General features: G+C 42.4%; 1 protein-coding gene across 3 annotated transcripts in view; it reads left to right on the plus strand.

Moving 5' to 3' along the window:
• The first annotated feature begins 1,498 nt into the window (after positions 1-1,498).
• LOC134666499 (spondin-1) overlaps positions 1,499-25,600 on the plus strand; it is a 53,857-nt gene continuing 29,755 nt past the window's right edge. Inside the window, exons 1-13 of one of the 3 annotated variants that reach the window (XM_063523680.1) lie at positions 1,499-1,589; positions 6,019-6,120; positions 7,075-7,243; positions 10,231-10,337; positions 10,694-10,839; positions 12,188-12,311; positions 13,048-13,202; positions 14,363-14,541; positions 15,131-15,261; positions 18,936-19,155; positions 22,354-22,525; positions 23,057-23,247; positions 23,841-24,095. In XM_063523680.1, coding sequence (XP_063379750.1) covers positions 7,075-7,243; positions 10,231-10,337; positions 10,694-10,839; positions 12,188-12,311; positions 13,048-13,202; positions 14,363-14,541; positions 15,131-15,261; positions 18,936-19,155; positions 22,354-22,525; positions 23,057-23,247; positions 23,841-24,095 — 1,849 coding nt within the window. In that variant the 5' untranslated portion in view covers positions 1,499-1,589; positions 6,019-6,120. Of the gene's footprint in view, positions 1,590-6,018; positions 6,121-7,074; positions 7,244-10,230; positions 10,338-10,693; positions 10,840-11,269; positions 11,413-11,602; positions 11,611-12,187; positions 12,312-13,047; positions 13,203-14,362; positions 14,542-15,130; positions 15,262-18,935; positions 19,156-22,353; positions 22,526-23,056; positions 23,248-23,840; positions 24,096-25,600 lie in introns of those variants that run through there. The other 2 variants (XM_063523678.1, XM_063523679.1) reach the window with 2 other exon arrangements.

The following is a 25,600-nucleotide window of genomic DNA, read 5'->3' on the forward strand; positions in this document are numbered from 1 at the left end:
ATTAAACTTACTTTGTAAGTGAAAAAGTTCATATCCTCGAATGTGTTGGTTGGTATACCTGGAAAAAATAAAAATAAATAATTATAATCTTACACTAGCGATAGTATTCTTACGTTTTATAACAATTTTGGGAATTAAGTAACACGTTCACTATCAGCGTCCAGCTAGGCGGGTTCTTTGTGCGTAGGCGGCACTTTTCGCTACAAAGCGGGATAAACAACATAATCGGCTACAGGCGTACCTATACAGGAGCTAGCGCTGGCGTTACAAATGCGTAATGCGTTACAAAACTTTCAAAATACGCTAGAATAACGCGAAGAGGACGCACAGGACGGGATTTGGGCTCTCGATAACTTGTAGAAATATATTTTACAACTTGATGGGTATTGTAAGTTACGTTTAGGTACAGTACAGTCGCCATCATATATATCGGAGCGGCCAAGGTGCTCACAAATATCTGAGCACGCCTCTATTGTCAAGGCGTTAGAGTGCTTGTTCAGATATTGTGAACACCTTGGCCGCTCCGATATATCTGATGGCGACTGTAAAAGCCAAATCCTTTTCAATAGACAAATACCTACGGAATAATGAATTAGCGCATAGAGATTTCTAGATGTCCATCACCACCTCTAGTAATCGGGTAGGTACGTAGCCATCAGATATATCGGAGCGGCCAAGGTGCTCACAAATATAGCTGAGCCTCTATTGTCAAGGCGGTAGAGTGCTTGTTCAGATATTCTGAACACCTTGGCCGTGCCGTACCTTGGCGTAAACGTTTCAATCCCGTCACCCATACAGCACCTAAGACCGTATTGCCGACCGAACGTCCTGACCTGCCTGGCGCATAAGTACATATATGTAATAGTGGACATCCGAAATGAGTGTGGATGACAGCTGCGCGTGGGCATAGCACGCGCCGTCACCGCACAGGGGTACCAGCGCAACACAAACAATATAAAGTACATAATAAAAATATTACTCGATATAACTCGCCAAGAGACCTAGCCGAGTGACCATTATTTGTAGAAAACGCCAATAGAAACGAGTAAATGAGGTATTTTCATTGTATTTTTAGTTCCTTTTCAACTGGCGTTTGCCGATTAAACGAATGTTATCTTTGTTACGGCTCCAGTGTTAAATTCGAACGGGGCAAGGCAACCCTATCGGGTAGATACAATTGCTTGGGGCTATTTTTTGCTGAAAACGCTGGGGCCAAAGATGAGAGACTTATAGGGGTTAGTAAAGTAACAAAAGTTAGCCAATATTTTTTCAAACGGCCATTTAGGCATTTACAATATTCATTTCCATTTAATTTTCATTTCATTTCAGATTATCTTAGTGCACTTTGGACGTAACCTCCGTTGTGGATTTTGCTCTGGTCAGTGAATACATTTTTTATTCCTAAAAAAATACATGTTCAGCGTGCGTATTCCGCTGGCATCTCAAGCCGGAAGGCATCACTTGTCGCCTTGCGCCGGCGCTGGCTCATTACCGCCAAACGCGAGTCGCCCTCGGTTCCCTCCTGAACCGTCATACAGCTGTCCTCACTGGCTGTCTCTTGTTTATTGTGGTTCCTGGGCAATAGATAGGTACGTACTTGAATCAGCCTAATTAAATCATAAGGTTCCTGTTCCCGAATTTGGAAATCCCACCAAAAACATAAATGTAAAAAAGGAGAGCCAAGTTCAATACAAAAATTATGCTTGGCTGTGGGGCTCGCCGCAAAAAGAATGGAGATCTAAATGACTGCCACTGCCAAGTTCTATGCAAAATCCAAATATGTATTTATAGGAACAAAATAACATTATAAACAAGTATTAAACTCTATTTCTTTGCTTTATTGGATACCTATAACAATTGCTGTTATTTAAAAAAATGTGAGATCTTAAAGTAGGTTAGATTTGACTTGGCCAGTTTTCATTATATCAATCATTTTATATATATTGTAATTCTGATAAAACCTGGCCAAGCCAAATCTAACCTACTTTAAGATCTCACATTTTTTTAAATAACAGCAATTGTTATAGGTATCCAATAAAGCAAAGAAATAGAGTTTAATACTTGTTTATAATGTTATTTTGTTCCTATAAATACATATTTGGATTTTGCATAGAACTTGGCAGTGGCAGTCATTTAGATCTCCATTCTTTTTGCGGCGAGCCCCACAGCCAAGCATAATTTTTGTATTGAACTTGGCTCTCCTTTTTTACATTTATGTTTTTGGTGGGATATCAATACTTTTTGTAAAGAAAACTAGGCAGGTATTGAGATTTAATGTTTTTTCTTGTGTTTCCGCTGTATGGTTTTTACTTCTGTTCTTTGTATAATTATGTGGTACCGCGCGCCGCCGACGACACACCGTTGGCCGGTTGTTTAGAGCGTATTAAAAGTTTTTTGTATGGGGCACCACTTATTTTTTGACTAAACTTTATTTTAATATAGCAAATATAATAATACATATATTGGGGTAGTTTCAAATATCTGCTTGTAACGGTTCCAACGCTACAATAAAAAAATATTTTTTTGTATGGGGACCCCCCCTATTTTTTAACTTTTTTTTATTTTTAGATTTTTTCCTACGCTTACACACAATAACCGAGCTGGATTCCAAATTTCATCCTTCTAGGTCATCTGGAAGTAGGTTAGGTTTAGGTACTTATATCAGTCCCAATAAAAAATGGATTTTTGTATGGGGACCCCCCCTATTTTTAAACTTTATTTTATTTTTAGATTTTTTCCTACGGTTACACACAATAACCGAGCTGGATTCCAAATTTCATCCTTCTAGGTCATCTGGAAGTAGGTTAGGTTTAGGTACTTATATCAGTCCCAATAAAAAATGGATTTTTGTATGGGGACCCCCCCTATTTTTAAACTTTATTTTATTTTTAGATTTTTTCCTACGGTTACACACAATAACCGAGCTGGATTCCAAATTTCATCCTTCTAGGTCATCTGGAAGTAAGTTAGGTTTAGGTACTTATATGTCAGTCCCAATAAAAAGTGGTTTTTTTGTATGGGGACCCCCCCTATTTTTTAACTTTATTTTATTTTTAGATTTTTTCCTACGGTTACACACAATAACCAAGCTGGATTCCAAATTTCATCCTCCTAGGTCATCTGGAAGTAGGTTAGGTTTAGGTACTATAAGTCATAAGTCAGTCTTAAAATTTACGACTTTTTGACCTTCATACCTTTATAACCGTTTGAGCTAGCTTCATGAAATTTTGGCTTCTAGATATCCTTATGGATATAATTAAACACACGTAGTTTTATGTGTTTACGTCAAAGATGTTTTGAGTTATAGAAGGGTCAAAAGTGGCACCAAGTGGTTCGTGTAATATTACACTCGGCGCTGGCTAGCCAGTTCCTTTGCTTGAACTTGGCTTGACACGCTGCCGCGTGTCTAGAACAAACAAAATCTAAGTACGCACAATCGCACATATGTACTTACTTCTAACTAAACCAGACCAGTGCCCTGGGGCCAAATTCGACATGTACTTACAACTGTCAAATTTCGCATCCACGTCAAATCAACAGTTGATTTTATTGCATACTGAGTGTTGATTCCATCAAAAGATCTCTCTATCTATCTATCTATCTATCTATCTATCTATCAACGGCGTGGATAATAATATCATTTGGTACAATCAAAACTCCACTCTAAACTAAGGGTGGTTTGGTTTGGTTTGCTTGTCACCCTAACTGTGGATTGTTAATGTCAAATATTGACATTGTACGTATTCGAGAACTTATGATTTTTCCCACATCAACGGGAGATCAACAAGATACGTCAAACGTCGCTTGTCGAATAGGGGCCTGTTTATCAAAAGCTTGTCACTTTTAATACAAGTGGAAGTCCCTTTCTAACAAAAGCTGTCAAAAAGGGACTTCCACTTGTATTACAAGTTACCTACAAGCTTTTGATAAACAGGGCAGTGGAACGTGCAGACAGTTAACATGCCAATCGTTAAAGTTTACTGTTGATATAGTTTCGCGAAACGCCGCGCCATAAAAAGTAGGGCAAGGTCGGCGCCAGCGGCATTTTGGGCAGCGCAGTGAACTAAACTAACTGAGACTGGTATTGTCAGTTCAGTGATGTTTGTATATATTGATTCGCGACTCGCGAGCACCGGCTTGAGGTCGAGCAAAAATGCTTTCGTATGTCCACCTCCGGCTGTTTACCTCTATACAGGGTCGCATTTCTCAACCGATTCGTTAATTAAGTAGGTATATGGATTTTTCTGCCGATTCAGTTATCGGAAATAATGAAATGGCAGAGCGATGGGGGTTCGCGAGTACAACTCATAGAGCGACTGGTTTTAAATACTGTTCCGCTGTTCGTCTTGGCTTCTAGTTAGCTAGGTGAGAAATGGGAATGTCCCAGCCTAGCCTAGCGCTAGACGGAGTGACGTCAGCACGAACGCGAACCAATTATGGCACACACTAGTTGGATACACCGCGTGTAGGCAACATTCGTCGTCAATGACGTCATCTGGCCCGGATTGTAAACGGGCTGTATTAATATTTTTCAATCTTTCAGATTGATAATGCATGTCATTGTATTGTTGAAACATACCTACGCCAGTTCGTGCCATACATACTACAAGTTCAAATATAATTTTATTATATATACCCGTTGCTAAAGTATGTATGTTACATCAGACGAAATATTTAGCTTATTTATATTTAGCTACTACAGGTAGAAGCCAGAACTGAAGCCGGTACTTACCTAATGTTAGCCAACCATCGTGAGTAAGTAAGTAATTTTGATTTTACTAGTACGTATCCAAAAAACCGGGCAAGTGCGAGTCGGACTCGCGCACGAAGGGCTCCGTACCATAAAGCAAAAAAAAAAACGGAAAAAATGCAAAAAGAAAACGGTCACCCATCCAAGTACTGACCACACCCGACGTTGCTTAACTTTGGTCAAAAATCACGTTTGCTGTATGGGAGCCCCACTTAAATCTTTATTTTATTCTGTTTTTAGTATTTGTTGTTATAGCGGCAGCAGAAATACATCATCTGTGAAAATTTCAACTGTCTAGCTATCACGGTTCGTGAGATACAGCCTGGTGACAGACAGACGGAAGGAGGGACGGACGGACAGCGAAGTCTTAGTAATAGGGTACCGTTTTACCCTTTGGGTACGGAACCCTAAGAAGGAAAAAAAAAACTGAACGAGCAAACAACGCCTAAAAAATCCCTACTAAAATATCTTCTGGAGACAAAAATAAATAGCAAAAAGTGTATGCGATACGAAAGACTATTTTTTCCACATGAATCTACGCCCACACTTGTCATTGAGTTAGCTAATGGCCGACGTTTGTTTTAACTAATTCACATTATTACTCGCTTCCTACGATTAGTCCTATTCATCTTCCGCCCACGACGAGATAAAATATGCATGTCAATTCCTTATATTACTGCTGACTGATCAAATAATGTAGGTTAAAGTCAGGTCGTTCAGTGACAGATACGGGTGGTTTTGTATTTGATTGGTTAATCAATAAATGTTATAACTACCCCAAAATGTACAAAATTATTGGTTTACGTTTTTTCAGTACCTAAAGATACAGAGTATAGAGATAAGATAGGGTAAGAGGGGTAATATATTTTGATCATAATCAAAATCATTTTACCTATCGATGGCTTGTACCTAGTGTCTATACTTACCGTGTAATTTTCTTACTTATTACTTATAAGACTCTGGACTCCAAAATGGCTATTTACACCAAATAAAGTTAGTTATCAGTATCGTTTTGCAATCGTGACCCGTTGAGTCCAATAAATTATATACTCCAATCAACCACAGCTATTTTTGATCAAAGAAGCGACAGCACTAAGGTACCTATACATACACTACTATAATGCAATAGACAGCCATTTAGTTTATTAAGTTGTACGAGCTGTGTATTGTAATGATTTTCTTTTCTGTAATACCGCTTTTGATCCCATATAGTCTCTTAGAAATTTAGTTATATTGATAGCATAAAATGAATGCTTCTGTTTTGACAGTTGGCAGTCAGATTGACCGGACTATCGGCGCCCGCGCAAGTGGAGTAGCCGCTCGACACTTGACCCGTGAGATAAGCGCATTCTGCTCGCTCCGCTCCACTGGTAAGTCAGTTTTAGCTTTGGATTCTTGGAATTTGATTAAATCTCATGGTGTTGTGATATAGTTAGTGATGTTACGCTGAACACACTGTATAAAACCATTTTATTTTCTCCCAATAGTTTATCAGTGAGGTACCTACTTAAATAGTTCTTGGCCTAAATACATCTCATTAAATTATTGTAAAAACTCACCTAACCTAAGTGATCATTTACCTATTTATTTGTATGGCTTGTAATTTCTGAAGGATAACACAATATGAAGCCTTATTTGCGGTATTTGACCACTTCTTTGTTCTAGAATGCGCTTTAATAAGCACCATTAACTACTACCTAATCAATAATTTATTAATTTCCTTTACCTGACTTTGTCTAGCCCTGTGATAAACTTATATACCTACTCTTATATTTTGAAATCGAACGACGCAAAAGAAATACAACCCTGTTCTAATTGAAAATGGTTTAAATTACAACGAAAGTATTAATACTATGAGTAGGACAGTCGGCCTTAGGAGGTTAAGCTCGCTATAGATGCCAATCGAACGTACATTGATATCTAAATTATGTCATTTATCATTCGGACATGCATTTCTCTCGTACTGGTCCGTACATATAATGGCGCGAGAGAGATGCAAGGGCGAATGCTAACATCATTTTGACGTCAAAATGTTACTTTGAGTTATTTATTTAATCGTATGGCATAGTGTAATAAACAGAATACAAACAGTTATAAATACAGATTAAGTCCAATCAGCCACTTGGTGGCCTCGTCGCTAAGGACGATCAGGTCTTCAGGAGGTCCGTTGGCATATCGCGTTATGGGGCAATCGCGTTGGCATATCGCGTTACTTTGAGTTGGCCTCTGTGATAATGAATGAGCTAAATTGGTGTTCTATTATCGGTTTATTCACGTATATGACAAGTTTAATTTGAGGCCCTTGTGTTGTTAAATTGTTGTAGATGCAGATGTTAGCAGCGACCGTGTGTTTGGCTCTGGCCCTGGGGCTGGGCCGGGCCTGCGAGCTGCGGCCCTCTGGCGGCGTCGCGCACAAGTCTCCGGGAGACAACTTCTACCGGCTCGTCGTCAACGGCGAGGTGGAGCGCTACGCCCCCGGCAAGCGCTATGTTGGTGAGTGTACTGAGTGTCCCCTCGGCACGGACGTTGTCACACCGCGGGAGTTATAGTTTTTTTACACAAACATATCTCCCGCGGGAACCCGCTACAAGAGAAAAGAAATCATCCTGTAGTTTTATTATACCGATCGAAAGGCTTCATCATAAGGATTATTTTTTTGCTAAATAACATAGTGTCAGAAATAAAAGGAAGACCATAAACCAGAAGAATAAAAATCAACCTGTAGTTTTATCATACCGATGATCATACAGGTTGATTTTTATTCTCGTGTAGTGGGTTCGATTCCCGGTTCAACCATGTAATTATTTAAAAATCTATGAATGCAGTTTAAATTGTTTTTTAAATTAAAATAATGTCTTCTTTCAGCAAAATATCCTATGTACGATATTTAAGGTACTTTCCCTTTATGTCACATAGTCTTGGGACACCCTGTATATGCCTTTGTCCTTCAGTACGCCTGCATGAAATAAGGTATTTTTCGAGCAAGTGTGATGAATAATATTATATTGTTGTATATTATATAAGACGACCGGTCTGGCCTAGTGGGTAGTGACCCTGCCTGCGAAGCCGATGGTCCTGGGTTCGAATCCCAGTAAGGGCATTTATTTGTATGATGATACAGATATTTGTTCCTGAGTCATGGGTGTTTTCTATGTATTTAAGTATTTGTATATTATATATATATCGTTGTCTGAGTACCCACAACACAAGCCTTCTTGAGCTTACTGTGGGACTTAGTCAATCTGTGTAAGAATATGTCCTATAATATTTATTTATTTATTTATTTATTTTATATGTACCTACCTATAAGTAGTTATTAGGGTTCCGTACCTCAAAAGGAAAAAACGGAACCCTTATAGGATCACTCGTGCGTCTGTCTGTCCGTCTGTCCGTCTGTCACAGCCAATTTGCTCCGAAACTACCGGACCAATTAAGTTGAAATTTGGTACACATATGTAAGTCTGTGACCCAAAGACGGATATGTAACGTCAACAAATGAATTTTAAACATAAGGGCTACTTTTGGGGGGGGGGGGGGTGGGGGGGGGTAAACGATAAAATTAAAAAACAAAGTTTTGAAAACTATATCGTGTTACATATCAAGCGAAAGAGCTCATTTTGAGAATGTCAAATATATTTTTTCCTATAAATTTACGATAAAAAGTTTAGAAGGTATTCAAGAAAATAGACAAAAAATGACCATTCCCCCCCCTCTATCTACGAAACTACTGGGTCTAGAATTCTGAAAAAAATACACAAAATAGTCCTTTACCTAAAGATGACAGGAAAACCTATTAAAAATCTGAGGTCAAGCGTGAGTCGGATTTAAGAACAAAAATGCGGTTAACGTCTTTTTAGGGACACAGCCGCAATGGTTTAAGTAAAACGTGATGTAGACAGCTATTGCGAAGGCCCCAGGCCGATATCCGCATAAGGCCGAAGGCCCGAAGTGTCCCAAAGAGGCGTGCCTTTAGCTTCAAGCGTGAGTCGGACTGAAGACAAAAAATGCGACTAGGCTGTATCTGGCACATAGCCGCAAAGGTACTTGTAGTACAGTCAACGGCAGAAGTTGCTAAGCGGGCGAGGTGTTCAAAATTACCTTGACATGCTCTTATTGTCTTAACTATAAAGTCGTGTCCAGATAATTTTAAACCCCGCTTAGCAACTTCTGCTGCTGACTGTACTAATTGATTAGGTTACTATTTTTACGTGTTTTAAAAAGCACTAGGTATACAGGGTGGCTAAAAAATAAACTAAATGTATTCCCGTTACCAACGTGCAACCCTGAAATCGCGAAGAAAAATTTGTCTGTTTCATATATATTGGCTAGTCCGTTTTCTATGGGAGGATACTTCTTTTTTCGCGATTTTGGGGTAGGTCCCATACAAAAGTTGCTCAGTATAATCCCAAAACCTCCCTGGCTACGGGAATACACTTATTTTTTGACCATCCTGTAGGTATTATCTCTCTTGGGCCTTCGCTTTTAAAACACTTTCGGAAGTTGTACGAAGTGCGACCCGTCAGACGCTTGAGTTTTCAGCTCTACGCATTTGGACACTTGTACTATTGTTCGGCATTTAATCTTCAGAGATGTAGAGATATAAGCCACCACGCCAGAAAACTTCATGTTACATCTGGTTTTTGATTGACCCATTTGGGTTTTTCAAGACGTTTCACTCACGTCACGTCTCACGTAGGTACAAAAAAAATGTATGTTGAAAATTGTGTGATGTACGGAACCCTTGAAACGCGAGTCCGACTCGCACTTGACCAGTTTTTTTTAAAAATGTACGTATATAATGTTATGTAAATAAACACGCGTAGAAGGATCGAAAGTGCATTAAGCTAGTAGCAAACAGACTCAATGTCTATTGTTCCCGCAATAGAACAAGAGCGTTGTGTGAACTCGTGCCTCATTGTATAATCTGCACAAAATACCTACCTACTTATCATGTGTATTTAGCACGTGGGCGTGCGAAATACTTATCGCATCGACACTATAGTCTGACTGAAAAAAGACCAAACATAATAGGTATGTGCTGTCATATAAAAATTAACTTAGTTTATAAATTTTATACCTATTACGTGTATCGAGTTCGAAACAACTCAAATATGCGCGGTTTCCTAGAGATAAGACCTACCTAGATCGATTTATCCCCCCCGAAAACCCCCATATAGCAAATTTCATCGAAATCTTTAGAGCCGTTTCCGAGATCGCCGAAATATATGTATAAACAAACAAGAATTGCTAGTTTAACGGTATTACATATACGAGTATAGATAGGTATTTGGCACACATTTTTACATTCAAATAATTGTCGCACCTAAACTGATGTTCGAGTTAGTTTTCTATCATAGATCATGAATGATTAACTCTTGCAAAATGGATATCTATAAAAAATAGATTTTTAAATCAGTATTATATTTATCATGTATTACCTTTTTTGCGTCCTCAAACATAATTATCTCTTACATTTCCAGTGACCCTGGTGGGATCGCGCACCCACGATGTGGTCCAGCAGTTCACCAAGTTCCAGCTCACGCTGGACCCGCTGGATCCTGCGGCCCCAAGGTCCCCGGCGCGCCAGGTATTTATATCTTGATGATCAACCGGGATAAATACGTCACTTTGAGGTAAATGCGTCTTTTAAACGTTTCTTCTAAATGGAACCATTGTAGAACTATTGCAGGGAGGGTCCCTGTTTGAAGTGTTGTCACTGAACTTTTAGTGTACGAGTAAGACGGCTATAATAGTTATAATATGTTGCGTTTGGAAGATATCTTCAAAAGACGCATTTACCAATTTTACCACAAGAGATGCATTTACCCCGGTTGACCTACGGGTTGGACATTTTGTATAGGTACCTAGGTACTTAAATAAGACGTATAAACTAAGTAAGAAAAATATTCATATTAATTATTTGCCCGTTTGGAATGTTGTCAGGGCCAGTTCCAGCTGTTCGCGGACACGCTGTCCAAGTTCGACGAGGAGTGCGTCAACTCGGTCGTGGAGGCCGACGACCTGCCCAAGACCGAGGTGCAGGTCATGTGGAAAGCCCCGCCTTCGGGTTCCGGATGTGTTCTCATCAAGTAAGTTAAACACATTTATTTCCTGAACGTTTGGAATGTGGTCAGGGCCAGTTCCAGCTGTTCACGGACACGCTGCCCAAGTTCGACGAGGAGTGCGTCAACTCCGTCGTGGAGGCCGACGACCTGCCCAAGACCGAGGTGCAGGTCATGTGGAAAGCCCCGCCTTTGGGTTCCGGATGTGTTCTCATCAAGTAAGTTAAACACATTTATCTCCTCAACGTTTGGAATGTGGTCAGGGCCAGTTCCAGCTGTTCGCGGACACGCTGTCCAAGTTCGACGAGGAGTGCGTCAACTCCGTCGTGGACGAGGCCGACGACCTGCCCAAGACCGAGGTGCAGGTCATGTGGAAAGCCCCGCCTTCGGGTTCCGGATGTGTTCTCATCAAGTAAGTTAAACACAATCTCTTGAACGTTTGGAATATGGTCAGGGCCAGTTCGAGCTGTTCGCGGACACGCTGTCCAAGTTCGACGAGGAGTGCGTCAACTCCGTCGTGGAGGCCGACGACCTGCCCAAGACCGAGGTGCAGGTCATGTGGAAAGCCCCGCCTTCGGGTTCCGGATGTGTTCTCATCAAGTAAGTTAAACACATTTATCTCCTGAACGTTTGGAATGTGGTCAGGGCCAGTTCCAGCTGTTCGCGGACACGCTGTCCAAGTTCGACGAGGAGTGCGTCAACTCGGTCGTGGAGGCCGACGACCTGCTCAAGACCGAGGTGCAGGTCATGTGGAAAGCCCCGCCTTCACTCTTCAGGTTCTGGGTGTGTTCTCATCAAGTAAGTTCAAGACATTGCTACTTACTTTTTTACGATGAGAACACGTGTTGAAAAAGGTGTATCATTTGTACCAAAGACTACAAATCGCTCCATATAAATACGTCGCTACTGATTTCAGTCATGCCGGCAGCGAGCTGACAACCGCTCTGGTGTTGCGGGTGTCTATGGGCGACAGTAATCGCTTACCGTCAGGCGAATCATCTGCTCGTTTGCCTCCTATATTATAATATAAAAAAATCGGCCAAGAGCGAGCCGACTCGCGCACGAAGGGTTCTGTACTATTACGCAAAAAACGGAAATTAATGACATTTGTTGTATTCGAGCCCCACTTAAATATATTTATTTTATTTTGTTTTTAGTATTAGTTGTTATAGCGGCATTAGAAATATATCATCTGTGAAAATTTCAACTGTCTAGCTATCACGGTTCATAAGTTACAGCCTGGTGACCGACAGACGGACAGCCGAGTCTATGTAATATGGTCCCGTTTTTACCCTTTGGGTACGGAACTCTCATTAGATGCAGAACCGATAGATACGTGCATAGCGCTGGTTTACAATTTGATTGTGACTTGTAGAGCGATGGTGTACGAGAACTCGAGCCGCTGGTTCGCGGAGGACGGCCAGCTGACGAAGAGAGTTTGCGAGGACACCACCCTCACATCTTCAGATTGCTGCGCATGCGATGAAGCTAAATATAAGGTAGGTAGGTAGGTAAGGTAGGTGAGATGAATCTAGCTTTCATGTTTGTATGCATTAACCCTCTGATACAGAGCACGCTTGAGCACGCTAAATACATACCTTGACTTGCTACAAGAGATTGAATATCTTCCGGATGTGAATTTAGACTAGTTAGGTGAAACTGGATTTTGGCACCTTTTATTATAAAATGATTCAAGTCTCCCACCTTCCACCTCGGATAGTATATATATTATGCATAGGTGGTGACTTTTCATATTTTTAAATTATTTATTAAACTTGGCTGTCAAAAGTCTGTTAAACTTAGTCCCATTCTAACAAAACGATTGTCGAAGTGACAGATAGGGACAAACCAATACCAATGGTTTGTTAGACTTGACAGACGTTTACGAATAACGACATTAACCTTTTCGACGCTGTGTTAAACGCAAAAGCTGCCACTCGGCCGCCACGTCACCGAAGTGTCAAAACTGAAATTGAACTTTATGCATATGCACGTAGGTCTCTGTTGCTCTGTGGTCTGTGACCGATAAACCAGTCTTTGGCGTTGGAACTGCGGTGCGGATATATCGGTCACATGCATCCAATAGGTTAATCAGTCAAGTCCTCAGCTTGAAGTTATTGTCCTCCGCTACCCTCTCTGCACTCGCGATTTAGCTATAGCGCCACCCATGAAAAATGTCATAGTTTGTGTTTGCTAAGGCAATACATAAACATAATATATCTTATTAATCAATAGATGGTGTTCGAGGGCCTGTGGTCCGCGCAGACGCACCCTAAGGACTTCCCGACGCAGGCGCTCTGGCTCACGCATTTCTCTGACGTCATCGGCGCCACGCACCACAAGAACTTCACCTTCTGGGGCGAGGGGCAGATCGCTTCAGATGGCTTCAGGTATTGACGGGATTAAAGGGGCTCACAGATTACCAGTTCGCCGGACGATATCAGCTTGTCAGTTAATCGCAAAAGGCGACAGTTCCGAACAACTGACAGACTGATATCGTATCGTCCGGCGAGCTGGTAATCTGTGAACCCATTAAGAGGAGTTCGAGAACAGATGCGTTTGCGCACTGTATGTATAACCCTACCTTTAAAAATTATATGAACCTTGGAATAATTGTTTTCCTCCTGACTGTTACACAGCTATGCCACGACAAAAAGTTACGCTGTTTTAATAGGTTTGACATTATTCAAGATCAACTTAATAGATTTAAAACACTATCTATGCAGTGTAATAATTAATAACCCAAGATTGGCGCTATAAAGAAATAATCTCAGTATTAGATGTTATTGCTTTTTATAATTTCTTTATTAATAAATAACAAAACCTTTTCAAGATTTCAGCTAGTAAAAATTGGTAACAATACCATAAGGTTGCTATAATACTCTTATTTTTATTTTCATCTTTTTTCTTTTTTGTGTTTTGTTTTTGCACGCAAAAATAGCTCTGTTTTACTGTGTAGAAACTATTACTTAATAAACATGATGTTCAAATATTCTCATTAAGGAAACTGTAAGTCTAGTTTTAAGAAAGGTTCCAGTGTTATATATAACTATGAAATACTGTTTGTTTCTTAAATAAATAAATAAAATAAAAAATCAATTAATATACCCGCACCTATTGGTATTCACTGATTTACAATTTACTTACGAACAGTTTTACTGGATTAGCCTACCAGTACAATGTTTATTTAAAAGCATTATTTGTGTCCCACTCTTTTAGACGAAAAATATTGCACAGTCAACTGTAAAAATATGAATGTAGCCATTTTATTCAAAAATATGTCCCATACTTCTTAATTCGCTGACATATTAAGAGCTATGGGACATATTTTTGAGATGATTTGTGCACCCATATTTTTACAGTTGACTGTACCTATACCGTAGCACCTCACGCTTTTTTGATATAAGTAAGTAAATAATTCGGTACTTAGGTATTTAGTACATACATATAAAAAGTATATGCAGGAACTATTAGATACCTAACAAAAAGTCTGATTTACCCTCGATTCTGCTCAATTGATATGGATTCAGCGAATCTCGGTATGTTCCAGGTCTTTAGCCGAGTGGGGCTCCGTGGGGCTGATGGAGCGCGAGCTGCGGCAGCAGGGCAAGCAGCTGCGCTCCATCGTGAAGGCGCAGGGGCTGTGGCACCCGAGGGTCAACTCCAACACGAGCGCCAGCTTCGTGGTCGACAGGAAGCGGAGCTACCTCTCTCTGGCTTCTATGTTTGGTATGAAAATCCTTGACATGTACCATTACTTACAAAATAAACGAAATGTGAACTAAGACGCGCGTTCAGTTCCGAGCCTTTGATTTAAGTGGTACATAACACATAAATCGAAACATGACGAGCAAAATTCGACATAAATTACATGAGCCAAATACATACTTATACTCGTATACATTTTAATATTGAGATTGATTTTATTAATTTGACACTATGCAAGAGACTATGACCCCTATTCGACAAGCGACGTTTGACGTATCGTGTTCATCTCCCGTTGATGCGGGAAAATCATAAGTTCTCGAATACGTACAATGTCAAAATTTGACATTAACAATCCACAGTTAGGCTGACAAGCAAACCAAACCGAACCACCCTTAGTTTAGAGTTGAGTTTTGGTTGTACCAAATGATATTATCCACCGTTGATGGAAACAACACTCAGTATGCAATAAAATCAACTGTTGATTTGACGTGGATGCGAAGTCTGACAGTTGTACATGTCGAATTTGGCCCTATACCACTGAACCTAGAAATACCTAGAAATTATTGTCATTCATACTTTAAATAAGTGTAGTTGATGTTTTTGTTGAAAGGTCCCTCTCCCGACTGGGTAGTGGGAGTGAGCGGTCTGAGCTTATGCCTGAAGGACTGCACCTGGGAGGAGTCAAAAGTCATCGATCTCTTTCCGTACGATGCGGGCACTGATAACGGCATAACATATATGGTAAGTAGGCATTTTATTAGCGACCATAATAGTTAATACTTTAAAATTGTAGATTATTCAGAATCTTGAACAATGTAGCTTTGTTCAAGGGCTAAAGTTATGTGCGACGACGAGCGAAGCGAAGAGGAGCGGTTAGGTTCAACTGTAAATAAAATACGCACGAGCCGAGCGAGCGAAGCGGCGAGTGCCAGGACCTTAATTATAAAAGTTGTTATTAACATATTAATCAAATGATATGTGTCAAATTTGTGCAACAAGGGATGTAAGGGAGAACAAATATCACCTCAGAGCTCCCACCAACCTCACCTGCTCGTGGTGCATCCTGCCGGACAACAGACGAGGCTCTGGACCGACTGATGGCGGTATAACCATTTGTAAACAAGCGTAGCAAAATCCAACAGACCAGTGTCGGGCAGCAGCGACACTGGTGCGATATGTTACGCTCTGCGATCGCCAACCCGCCTGCCCAGCGTGGCGATTATGGGCAAAGCCTCCATGGAAGCACACCAAAAACCACGGCCCCCAGTTCCCGGTCGCCCTGTCGTCCGGGACCACGGCGGCGGTCTCGGTAACGGTAGGGTAGGGGGTGCGAAGAATCGCCGGGTGACGGAAGGCCGCCACAAACAACTGACCTTGGCGACGTACAACGGACGCACGCTACGGCTGGATGAGCACCTGGCACAACTCGAAGAAGAACTCGGAAGGATAAGGTGGCACATTCTGGGATTATGCGAAGTCCGAAGACAGGGGGAGGACACAGTAACCCTCGAATCGGGTCACCTTATGTACTTTCGAGAGGGAGACCAGCTATCCCAAGGTGGCGTAGGGTTTCTGGTAAACAAAGCCCTCTGTGACAACGTCGTGGAAATGTCGAGTGTGTCGAGCAGGGTTGCGTACCTCGTAATTAAGCTCAATGAGAGATACAGCCTCAAGGTGGTACAGGTTTACGCACCGACCTCGACACACACGGACGAAGAAGTGGAAGATATGTACGATGACATAACGAAGGCCCTACATCGCACCACCAAGGCCCACTTCAACGTTGTCATGGGTGATTTCAACGCTAAAGTGGGAGTACAGAATTGCAGCGAGTCGGTAGTAGGATCCCATGGTTTTGGTAGCCGGAATCATAGGGGGCAAATGCTTGTCAACTTCCTCGAGAGAGAGGGGCTTTTCTTGATGAATTCGTTCTTCAAGAAAAAGTCCCAAAGGAAGTGGACATGGCGGAGCCCCGATACTATGACAAAAAACGAGATCGACTTCATCATAACCGACAAAAAGCATATATTCAGAGACGTCTCAGTGATCAACAGGTTTAACACCGGTAGTGATCACCGACTTGTTAGAGGCTCTCTGAATATCAATTATAAGCTCGAACGTGTCCGTTTGATGAAGTCCAGGCTCCGACCTAGCCTGCTCCAAACCATGGTAGGATCTGAAGCATTCCAGTCAAACCTGGAGAACCGATTCGCTGCCGTGGAAAGCACAAATGCCGTTGATATAAACCAGACCCTCAAAAATGTGGTTGGAATCCTCAGGGATGAAGGTACGAGATTTTGCGAAGTACGGCGTAAAGCCGGGAGGTCGAAGCTTTCGGAGGAAACCCTCAGGCTTATGAAGGTACGACGGGAAGACCCACCTGCCACTTCGTCACAGCGACGGGCTCTAAACAAGAGGATTGGCAAACTAGTACGACGTGACCTCCGGTGCGCCAATACACGCTTCATTGAGCAAGCGATTGAGCAGAATCGGGGGTCAAAAGTTTTTGTCCAGTCCCTTGGAAGAAGCCACCTGACGAAGCTGACCACAACCGGTGGGGCTGTTGTATCGTCCCGGTCGGGGATTCTCTCTGAAATCGAATCCTTCTATGGCCAGCTATACGCTTCGCATGCATCTCAACCAGATTCCGAAAATGAGGATTCGAGAGCCACATTAATCCGCCACTTTACCGAAGACTTGCCAGAAATCAGCACTGACGAAATCGAGATGGCCCTCAGACAGCTTAAAAATGGAAGAGCCCCAGGCGAGGACGGCGTCACAACTGAGCTTCTGAAAGCGGGAGGCAAACCTGCACTGAAGGAGCTCCAGAACATCTTTAACGCCGTTCTCTTCGATGGGAGAACTCCAGAGGTGTGGAGTAGGAGTGTTGTCGTGCTGTTCTTCAAAAAGGGAAATAAGTCCCTATTGAAGAACTACCGACCTATTTCGCTCCTAAGCCACATCTACAAGCTGTTTTCGAGGGTCATCACGAACCGCCTAGCACGAAGACTCGACGAATTTCAGCCACCGGAGCAGGCCGGATTTCGAGGAGGATACGGCACCATAGACCACATCTTCACAGTGCGGCAGATCATACAGAAGACTGAAGAGTATAATCGGCCCCTGTGCTTAGCATTTGTGGACTATGAGAAAGCCTTTGACTCCATTGAAATCTGGGCTGTTCTGGATTCCCTGCAGCGATGCCAAGTCGACTGGCGATATATCCAAGTGTTGAGATGTCTGTACAACGCAGCTACCATGGCCGTCCAAGTCCAAAACCAGCAGACTAAGCCTATCCCCATGCATCGTGGTGTGAGACAAGGGGATGTGATATCCCCCAAATTGTTCACAAATGCTTTGGAGGATATGTTTAAAACGCTCGACTGGAAGGAACATGGTATTAACATTAATGGCGAATACATCTCACACTTGCGATTTGCCGACGACATCGTTATAATGGCTGAGACGTTGCAGGATTTAGAGCATATGCTGACCGGTCTAGCTGATTCTTCTCAACGCATAGGTCTCCGGATGAATTTGGACAAAACGAAAGTTATGTTCAACGAACGTGTTGCTCCGGGACCTATTGCAGTACAAGGGGCTGTTCTCGAGGTTGTTCAGGAATACGTCTACCTCGGGCAAATACTGCAGTTAGGACGGAACAACTTCGAGAAAGAGTCGAATAGAAGGATACAGCTGGGCTGGGCAGCATATGGGAAGCTGCGTCGAGTCTTCACGTCGTCAATCCCACAGAGTCTGAAGACAAAAGTCTTCAATCAGTGCGTCCTGCCCGTGATGACATACGGAGCCGAAACGTGGACACTCACGGTAGGACTGGTTCATAAATTCAAAGTCGCTCAGCGAGCTATGGAAAGGGCTATGCTCGGAGTCTCTCTGAGGGATCGTATTCGAAATGAAGTCATCCGTCAGAGAACTAAAGTCGTCGACATAGCCCACCGGATTAGCAAGCTGAAGTGGCAGTGGGCCGGTCATATTAGCCGTAGAACCGATAACCGTTGGGGTAGACGAGTTCTCGAGTGGAGACCGCGCATCGGAAAGCGTAGCGTAGGACGCCCTCAGACTAGATGGAGCGATGACCTTCGCAAGGCGGCTGGCAAGAGCTGGATCAGAGTTGCCGCAAATCGTGCTCAATGGCGTGCAATAGGAGAGGCCTATGTCCAGCAGTGGACGAGAGTAGGCTGATGATGATGATGATGATTGTGCAACAAAAGAGCGAAGATTATCAAATCAAAAATCAAGTATAATTTTTTCTTCGAGTGCTTAAGTATTAAGTCCCGAGCAAGCGAACATAGATAAAACTTTTGTCTCACGCTCGCAGCAAAATAAAATTTTCCTCGCTGACATGAAATAGCGAAATACCCTTTACAAGTTGCTAAGGTTGATTTTTTTCGCAGTCGCCGAACGCGGAGACCCGTCCCAAAGAGCGCATGTACCGCATCACCCCCATGTACCCCGAGGACCCTCGCGCGCCGTTCTACAACCCGGGCGGCAGGATCGCTCCCATGGCGCGGCTCTACCTCACCAGGGAGAAGCTCATACCGCGCAGCTGCGACGAGGAGGTGCTGCAGACCCTAGTGGCTGAGGAGGCGGATGACACGCAGTCCGCTAACAAACGTAAGTTTGCAAACATTACATTTCTAAGTTATACTCGTAGGTAAGTAGGTACTTTAAAAAAGTAAACGAGTTGAAATAGTTTGTTTATTATTGTCACATCAACCTTTAAAAACATTTTCAAACTAACAGCAATACACGCAGCAAGATTATCGCGATAAAATACCTCAAACAAGTGGAACTATGACACACAAATTATCAGACATCAAATTCATATCCGTACTGGACTACTGGTACAGTCAAGGTATTAAAACATCGCCTAGATTGAAGACCTCGTGGACGTCGACCATTTCAAGTATGAGTGTTGGTCGAATTAACGAAGACCAAGATCTGTGCGGTGCAGAAGGTGAGCACATGCAGCACGAAGCGCGCGTCGAGCGGTAGCGCGCGCAGCACGCGGTAGCGCGCGCCGCGCCGCTCCAGCGCGCCCAGGAACGAGAGCATCTGACGCCGCTGTTCTGCTGCTGCAAACACAAAAAAACACCCAAACATTGTTGGGGTCGTTTTAATACTACAAGACTAATTTTAATACTAGAAGATATGACAATGTTTGGTTATGGGGAATGATTATGATTATTGATTGACACCAAAGCTACCCTACTAATAAGCTAAGTGAGTGACCAAAAATAGATACAATGAAATATTACCCTCTAGGAAATTAGAGGTAACTCACTGGGTGTTTTGATGAGCTCCGTGGCCGTGAAGAAGGCCATGTCCTCGCAGTGCGCGGCGGCCGACTCCAGCAGCACCACGTGACCGAACGATTGAAACACCGTTCCCACAATCCAGGTACCGAGGACTGTTACGTTCAAAGCGCATATTACGATGTCGTTCTGAAATTATTTTGTGTACGTACCACATTAAGAGTCATGAATTAATTTGTATCACTTATATCAAATTCCTTAAACCTAGGTAGGTATATATCTATTTTAATTTCTGACCTGATGTTGCAGTTCGGAGGTGATGGTTACAACAGTGATTCCTATCTTGCAGCAACAGTAAACAAGGTCGAAAAATAGCTGAAAACAATTAAATACAATACAAATCTGATTATTGCACACCTTAATAACCATATAAACAAAAGGCGGTCAAATCACCAAAAAGCGAACATATTATGTTGATAATTACCTAACTCAAATTGGTTCTCCGAGATCACGAGAGCAATGTTACGCTCGAGACATCGAAAGTAATTATATTATGACTTACATCACAATTGAAATTATAATGACATAGATAACTGATAAAAAATTCTGCTACTTTAAGCGTCTTACCAATAGTTTGAGCGGGTTGTCCGTATCATCGAGCCCCTTCAGGATTTGGTGGTAGATTTCGCAGTAGGGCTGCGGGCGCGCGCGGCCCGCGCTCAGGAAACCGTACCTCTGTAGCCGCCTCTTCAGCACCAGCAGCCGCGCGTCGAACAGCGCCATCACAAGCAGCTTCATCGACTGCACTGACAGTATACATAATTCGAGAAAGGAGAGAGTAAGGAGAAATATATTTTCATTTAAATTTGCTCCGTAAGCCAAAATACAATAGTACCCAACAAAGGCTACGTTGAAAAAAATTAACCAAAAATACATTATTTTTATTTGTCTTTGCATCTTCCCAAAAACCGACGGAGAGTCCAAGGTGACGTCGGTCTCAGCATTTTGAGTATAGAATTGGTAGATGTATTCGTCTCCAGTGTATAGTGAGATTATAGCGTTAAGAATATAAAAACCAAAATGGTACATCCAAATCCCCCATATTCGCCAATTGAAAAGTTTAATCACAAACAAGGTGTAAATCGAGAATGCCACGATAAGAGTGAGGCAGTATGTTCTGGCGAGGTGTCGCCAGCGCGGCGGCACGGCGCGCGCACTGTACAGCCCGCACAGCAGCCGCAGGCGCGCAGCCAGAGTTAGGTCGCATACGCAGGGCCCCGGAGTCGCAGACATGGCGCCGCCGCACGTCAGCTTGCCGCGCCCAACTTCAACACACTGCAGCTGACGTTAGTGGCATTAGTATCTCAGTACTCCATCTAATTTATAAATAACACCAAATCAATACTTACTGGATAGTTTAAACTCTTTTTAATAAAGTATCTACATGGTATGGTGGTCCGTTCGGTACGGCTGCTATTAATCCTTAATTTATTAGTCCTCAGATCGACTTTTTAATTATCTTTAATAATACCTTACCTTTTAATTACCTTGAGGAATAACTTAGTAAATGCACCGCATGCACAATTTTTTCCTTTCGGATTGATTATTTCTGATAATATTCACTTTATCAAAAAAAGGTTCTGGGCAACCCCAGTTCGTTTTGAAAAACCTATCCAACAATTCCAACGACACCCCACACAACAGAGTTCAAGCAAAAAAAAATCATTCCCATTTTATATGTAGGTAGGTACCTTTTATGTGTGTTTTAAAGTTGTTCAGTATGATCTACATATTTACTCCGTAAATTATTGCAGGTGACTATAAAATAATAAAAACAGTATAAATAAAAACCTGTATTTATACTGTTTTTATTAGTATTGAACTTTAACCGCCGTGTCGCCTAAATAATTTATTAGCTTGTAAGATTTTACTATTGTATGTATGTTAGTTTGTAAGGTATGTATCTATGGGCCTTAGTTGCCTGATAATAAATGATATTTGATTTTGATTTGATTTAACAAAATTTTGGTGGTAACTACTGGGCAAAAAAATCCCACCTTTTACCAGTACAGAATTGGTAGATGTACCTATTCGTCTCCAGTGTATAAATACCAAAATGGTACATCCAAATCCCCCATAACCGCGCATTGAAAAGTTTAATCATAAACAAGGTGTAAGTCGAGAATGTCACGACCAGAGTGAGGCAGTATGCTCTGACGAGGTGTCGCCAGCGCGGCGGCATGGCGCGCCCTCTGTACAGCCCGCACAGCAGCCGCACGCGTCGACCAAACCGAGTTGGTGGTAACTATTGGGAATTATTTTTCCCAGTAGTTACCAGTGGTGGGAAAAAAAATCCCAGTAGTTAGCACTGGTAACAACTTGGTGGTAACTAGTGGGAATAACCCATTAATATAGGGTCGTGAAGCCTCTTCATCAGACTACTAACGCTCCGAGCGGGCACGCTCACCACACACCTGATCGTCATATTGGTAGGTATTACCTAAAACAAATGTACCACGACAGAGCTTGTGTTGTGTAACTACGGTGTTGTTCGCAGCGGAGTGTGCGGTGTCGGAGTGGGGCCCGTGGTCTGCGTGCTCCGTGACCTGCGGCAAAGGTCTGCGCATGCGGACCCGCACCTACCGCATGCCACAGAAGGCGCAGATGTTCGCCTGCGAGCGCCAGCTAGTCTCTAAGGAGATGTGCGTGGCCGCGCGCCCCGAGTGCGAGTGAGTACATACATACCGTGACATACCGTGCCACGTGCCACAGAAGACATTCGACAACAACATACACATATATTCATGTTCGCCTGCAAACACCAGCAGATATCCAAGGAGATGGTAATTCGATTCTGTTCTACAAACTGGCTTGCCATACTACAATTCATTCCGTCAAGATCGATGAATCGATAATCATAATTCATAACGTGTAAGCAATACCTTAACTGGTATTTTCTTTGAATTAAAAATCCATTGTGCTACCAATAATGTAATTTTAACTTTACATTCCATCCCAATGTGATCTCATTTTTACGATCTCATATCATAATCTCATTTATTTGTGATCTCATAATAGGTATATGTTGATGCAAGCGAGATGAGCTACATGTGACGAAGTAGCACTAATTAATTCTTTATGAATCTGAATTGAAAATTATGAACCTGGGTTTAAGTATTTTCTAATACGAGTATACCTAAAGTACCTACTCGTAAAACGGCTGATATGTATAATGTAAATCAATTCGGTTATTATTCCAGCGGCGACACGGATGTGAAAACGGACGAGCTTGACCTGGAGGCTCCAGTGGAAGAGCTGGGGGGCATCTGCCAGACCTCGGAGTGGGGCGTGTGGAGCGAGTGCTCGGTCACTTGCGGAGTCGGGTTCGAGACCCGGCGGAGGCACTTCACCAATCCGATGGGGCTTAAGAAGTGCCCGCTTGTAGAAATCGGTAAATATTTAAATACCTAAGTAATTTATTGTATGCCATTTGTATGCGCGTTTTCAAAATAATAACAAATAAACTTCATTACTTTAGAATACACAGTGGCCAAAATCTGTCAGGAATATCATCGTACCAGTATGTGTAAAATTTAGCAAGTAGTTTCCATTGACCGATATCTCCTCAAACGTGTACTCGATAACTACATACACACACACACACACACACACACACACACACACACACACACACACACACACACACACACACACACATGAAGCACAACTACATACAACAAAAACAAATAATAATAAAATAATAATAGATAATAATTAATAATGATACTACATGTAACTTTAAAAACTCTATCCTTAGATACCGTGTAGGTATAATTCTAGCTGAATCCGGCATTTAGGTGGGTTAAACTAGCCAAGGAGTGCCACGAAGGAAGCGGAGGATACCTAAGTGGAGGTGGAGAGGACATTTGACGGGACAAGCTGGGGAAATGTGCTCAGCAACTGGCAAGGAATTGCACTTAATTGGAAGGATTGTAAGTCAAGTTAAAAAGACATAAAAGCTGTAATAGGACCTATTTTTCGCAGAGGAGAACCGCAAGTGTATGCAGCCCGAGTGCACAGAACGCGACACAGAGATCTCGGACCCCGCGTGCCCGACGACGGAGTGGTCGGGCTGGTCGCCGTGCTCGGCGTCGTGCGGCGCCGGCGTGTCGTTCCGGACCCGTCTCCTGCTCGTGCCGGGGGAAAGGCAGCGAGAGTGCGCAGCGAGGGTGGAGCTCATGAAACAGCGGCGCTGCCAGGAGCGGGAGTCTTGTGCTATAGACATGATGACTGCTAAACGTGAGTTATTGTAGACTGCTAGTCTAGTTGAAGTTCTGAAGTTTGATGCTGGTGCAGGGCGAGCAGAGAGAGTGCGCGGCGAGGATGAAGCGGGGCTAGAGCCAATCTCAAGAACGTTCTCCGTTTACTATGGGAAATATCTCGAGCGAGAACGTTCCCCATAGAAAACGGAAAACGTTCTCGAGAACGGCACAACTCTATACGCGGCGCTGCCAGGAGAAGTCCTGCGCTATTGACATGATTACCGGTAAACGTAAGTATTGTATAACAAACCGCTGCAGTGGATACAGGCCACCTAGCCAAGGTTACAATCGCTATCGCTTCGACAACGAAAAGCATTATGTATCTCTATCACTCTTCCCCATTAGTGTGACAGTGACAGTTGCGTTTCGATCGCTACGGAGCGTTAGCGATTGGCATCTTGGCTACGCGGCCTGGTTATTTTGATACATTGAAATCTGTAATTGAAAGTCACTGTGATAAATATACATCTGAAGCTGAAGCTACTCCATCTCCCCCTAAAATAAGTAGGTACACATTGTTCCTAAGGGTTGATTCTTCTTCGTTTAAGCTAGGTTGCTTGATCCCATCTTATCGTAGCTATATTTAATTTCATAGACGGCTGTTGTTACGTGAATCTTTACGGCTCCTCTACAAAGACGCAGCCATGCGATAGAATGAGATAGCAATATCACTTGCTCCCTTTAACGCATAAATGCGTCCCTTGGAGTGGCCGACGTTGGCCCATCGTGTAAAGGAGCCATTACATGCGGTTGCGACTGCAATCACAGTTGCCGCCAGACATTGACAATTCACCGTATACATTGCGGGTCCAACAAGTAAACATTAACCCTACGTTATACTTAGACCGACTATACTTAGATACGACCGTTATACTTAGATACGACCTAGAAATGTACAGGAGATTGCCAGTGTGAGGTCAAGGTTGTATCAGTGAAATAGGCGCCTAGTAGAGGTAACCTAGTACTAATAGTCTAAAGCCATTAACCACAACAATATTTACAAGCTAAGCGGTGCGTCTTAACGATCGTCTGAAACAAACTACATATTAAGGTACTTTATGGCAAAGTGTAATAACTTGTAATAATGTAATTTGCACCACAAATATGACAGCTTGACATTGATCATTAGCAACAAAGTGTAGTTCATTAGCCAACTAATTTACTAGGACAAAGCGGTGACATTGGTTGGCATAACAAAACCCATTAACTTTGTTTTACGTCGAAATGCATACCATTACCGGAACTATAAGTAAACTGTTCCGAATACCTACAATACTAACTAAGCTTTGATATTGGCAAACAGTTATTGTCTGTAAAATACTTTTAAAAGAGGTGTAAAATCTAAGGATAAAATATATTAGTTATCTATCTTCTAAGGCTTTTCCCAGAGCTAGTAAGATAGAGGTAGAGGGAGTAGAGAGTTTTTATTTTATATTGTACATAATGATGAAGAACTTGCCGTGCCAAGTTTACTACACAAGT

The sequence above is a fragment of the Cydia fagiglandana genome, chromosome 8, assembly GCF_963556715.1.
Source record: "Cydia fagiglandana chromosome 8, ilCydFagi1.1, whole genome shotgun sequence".
Classification (NCBI taxonomy): domain Eukaryota; kingdom Metazoa; phylum Arthropoda; class Insecta; order Lepidoptera; family Tortricidae; genus Cydia; species Cydia fagiglandana.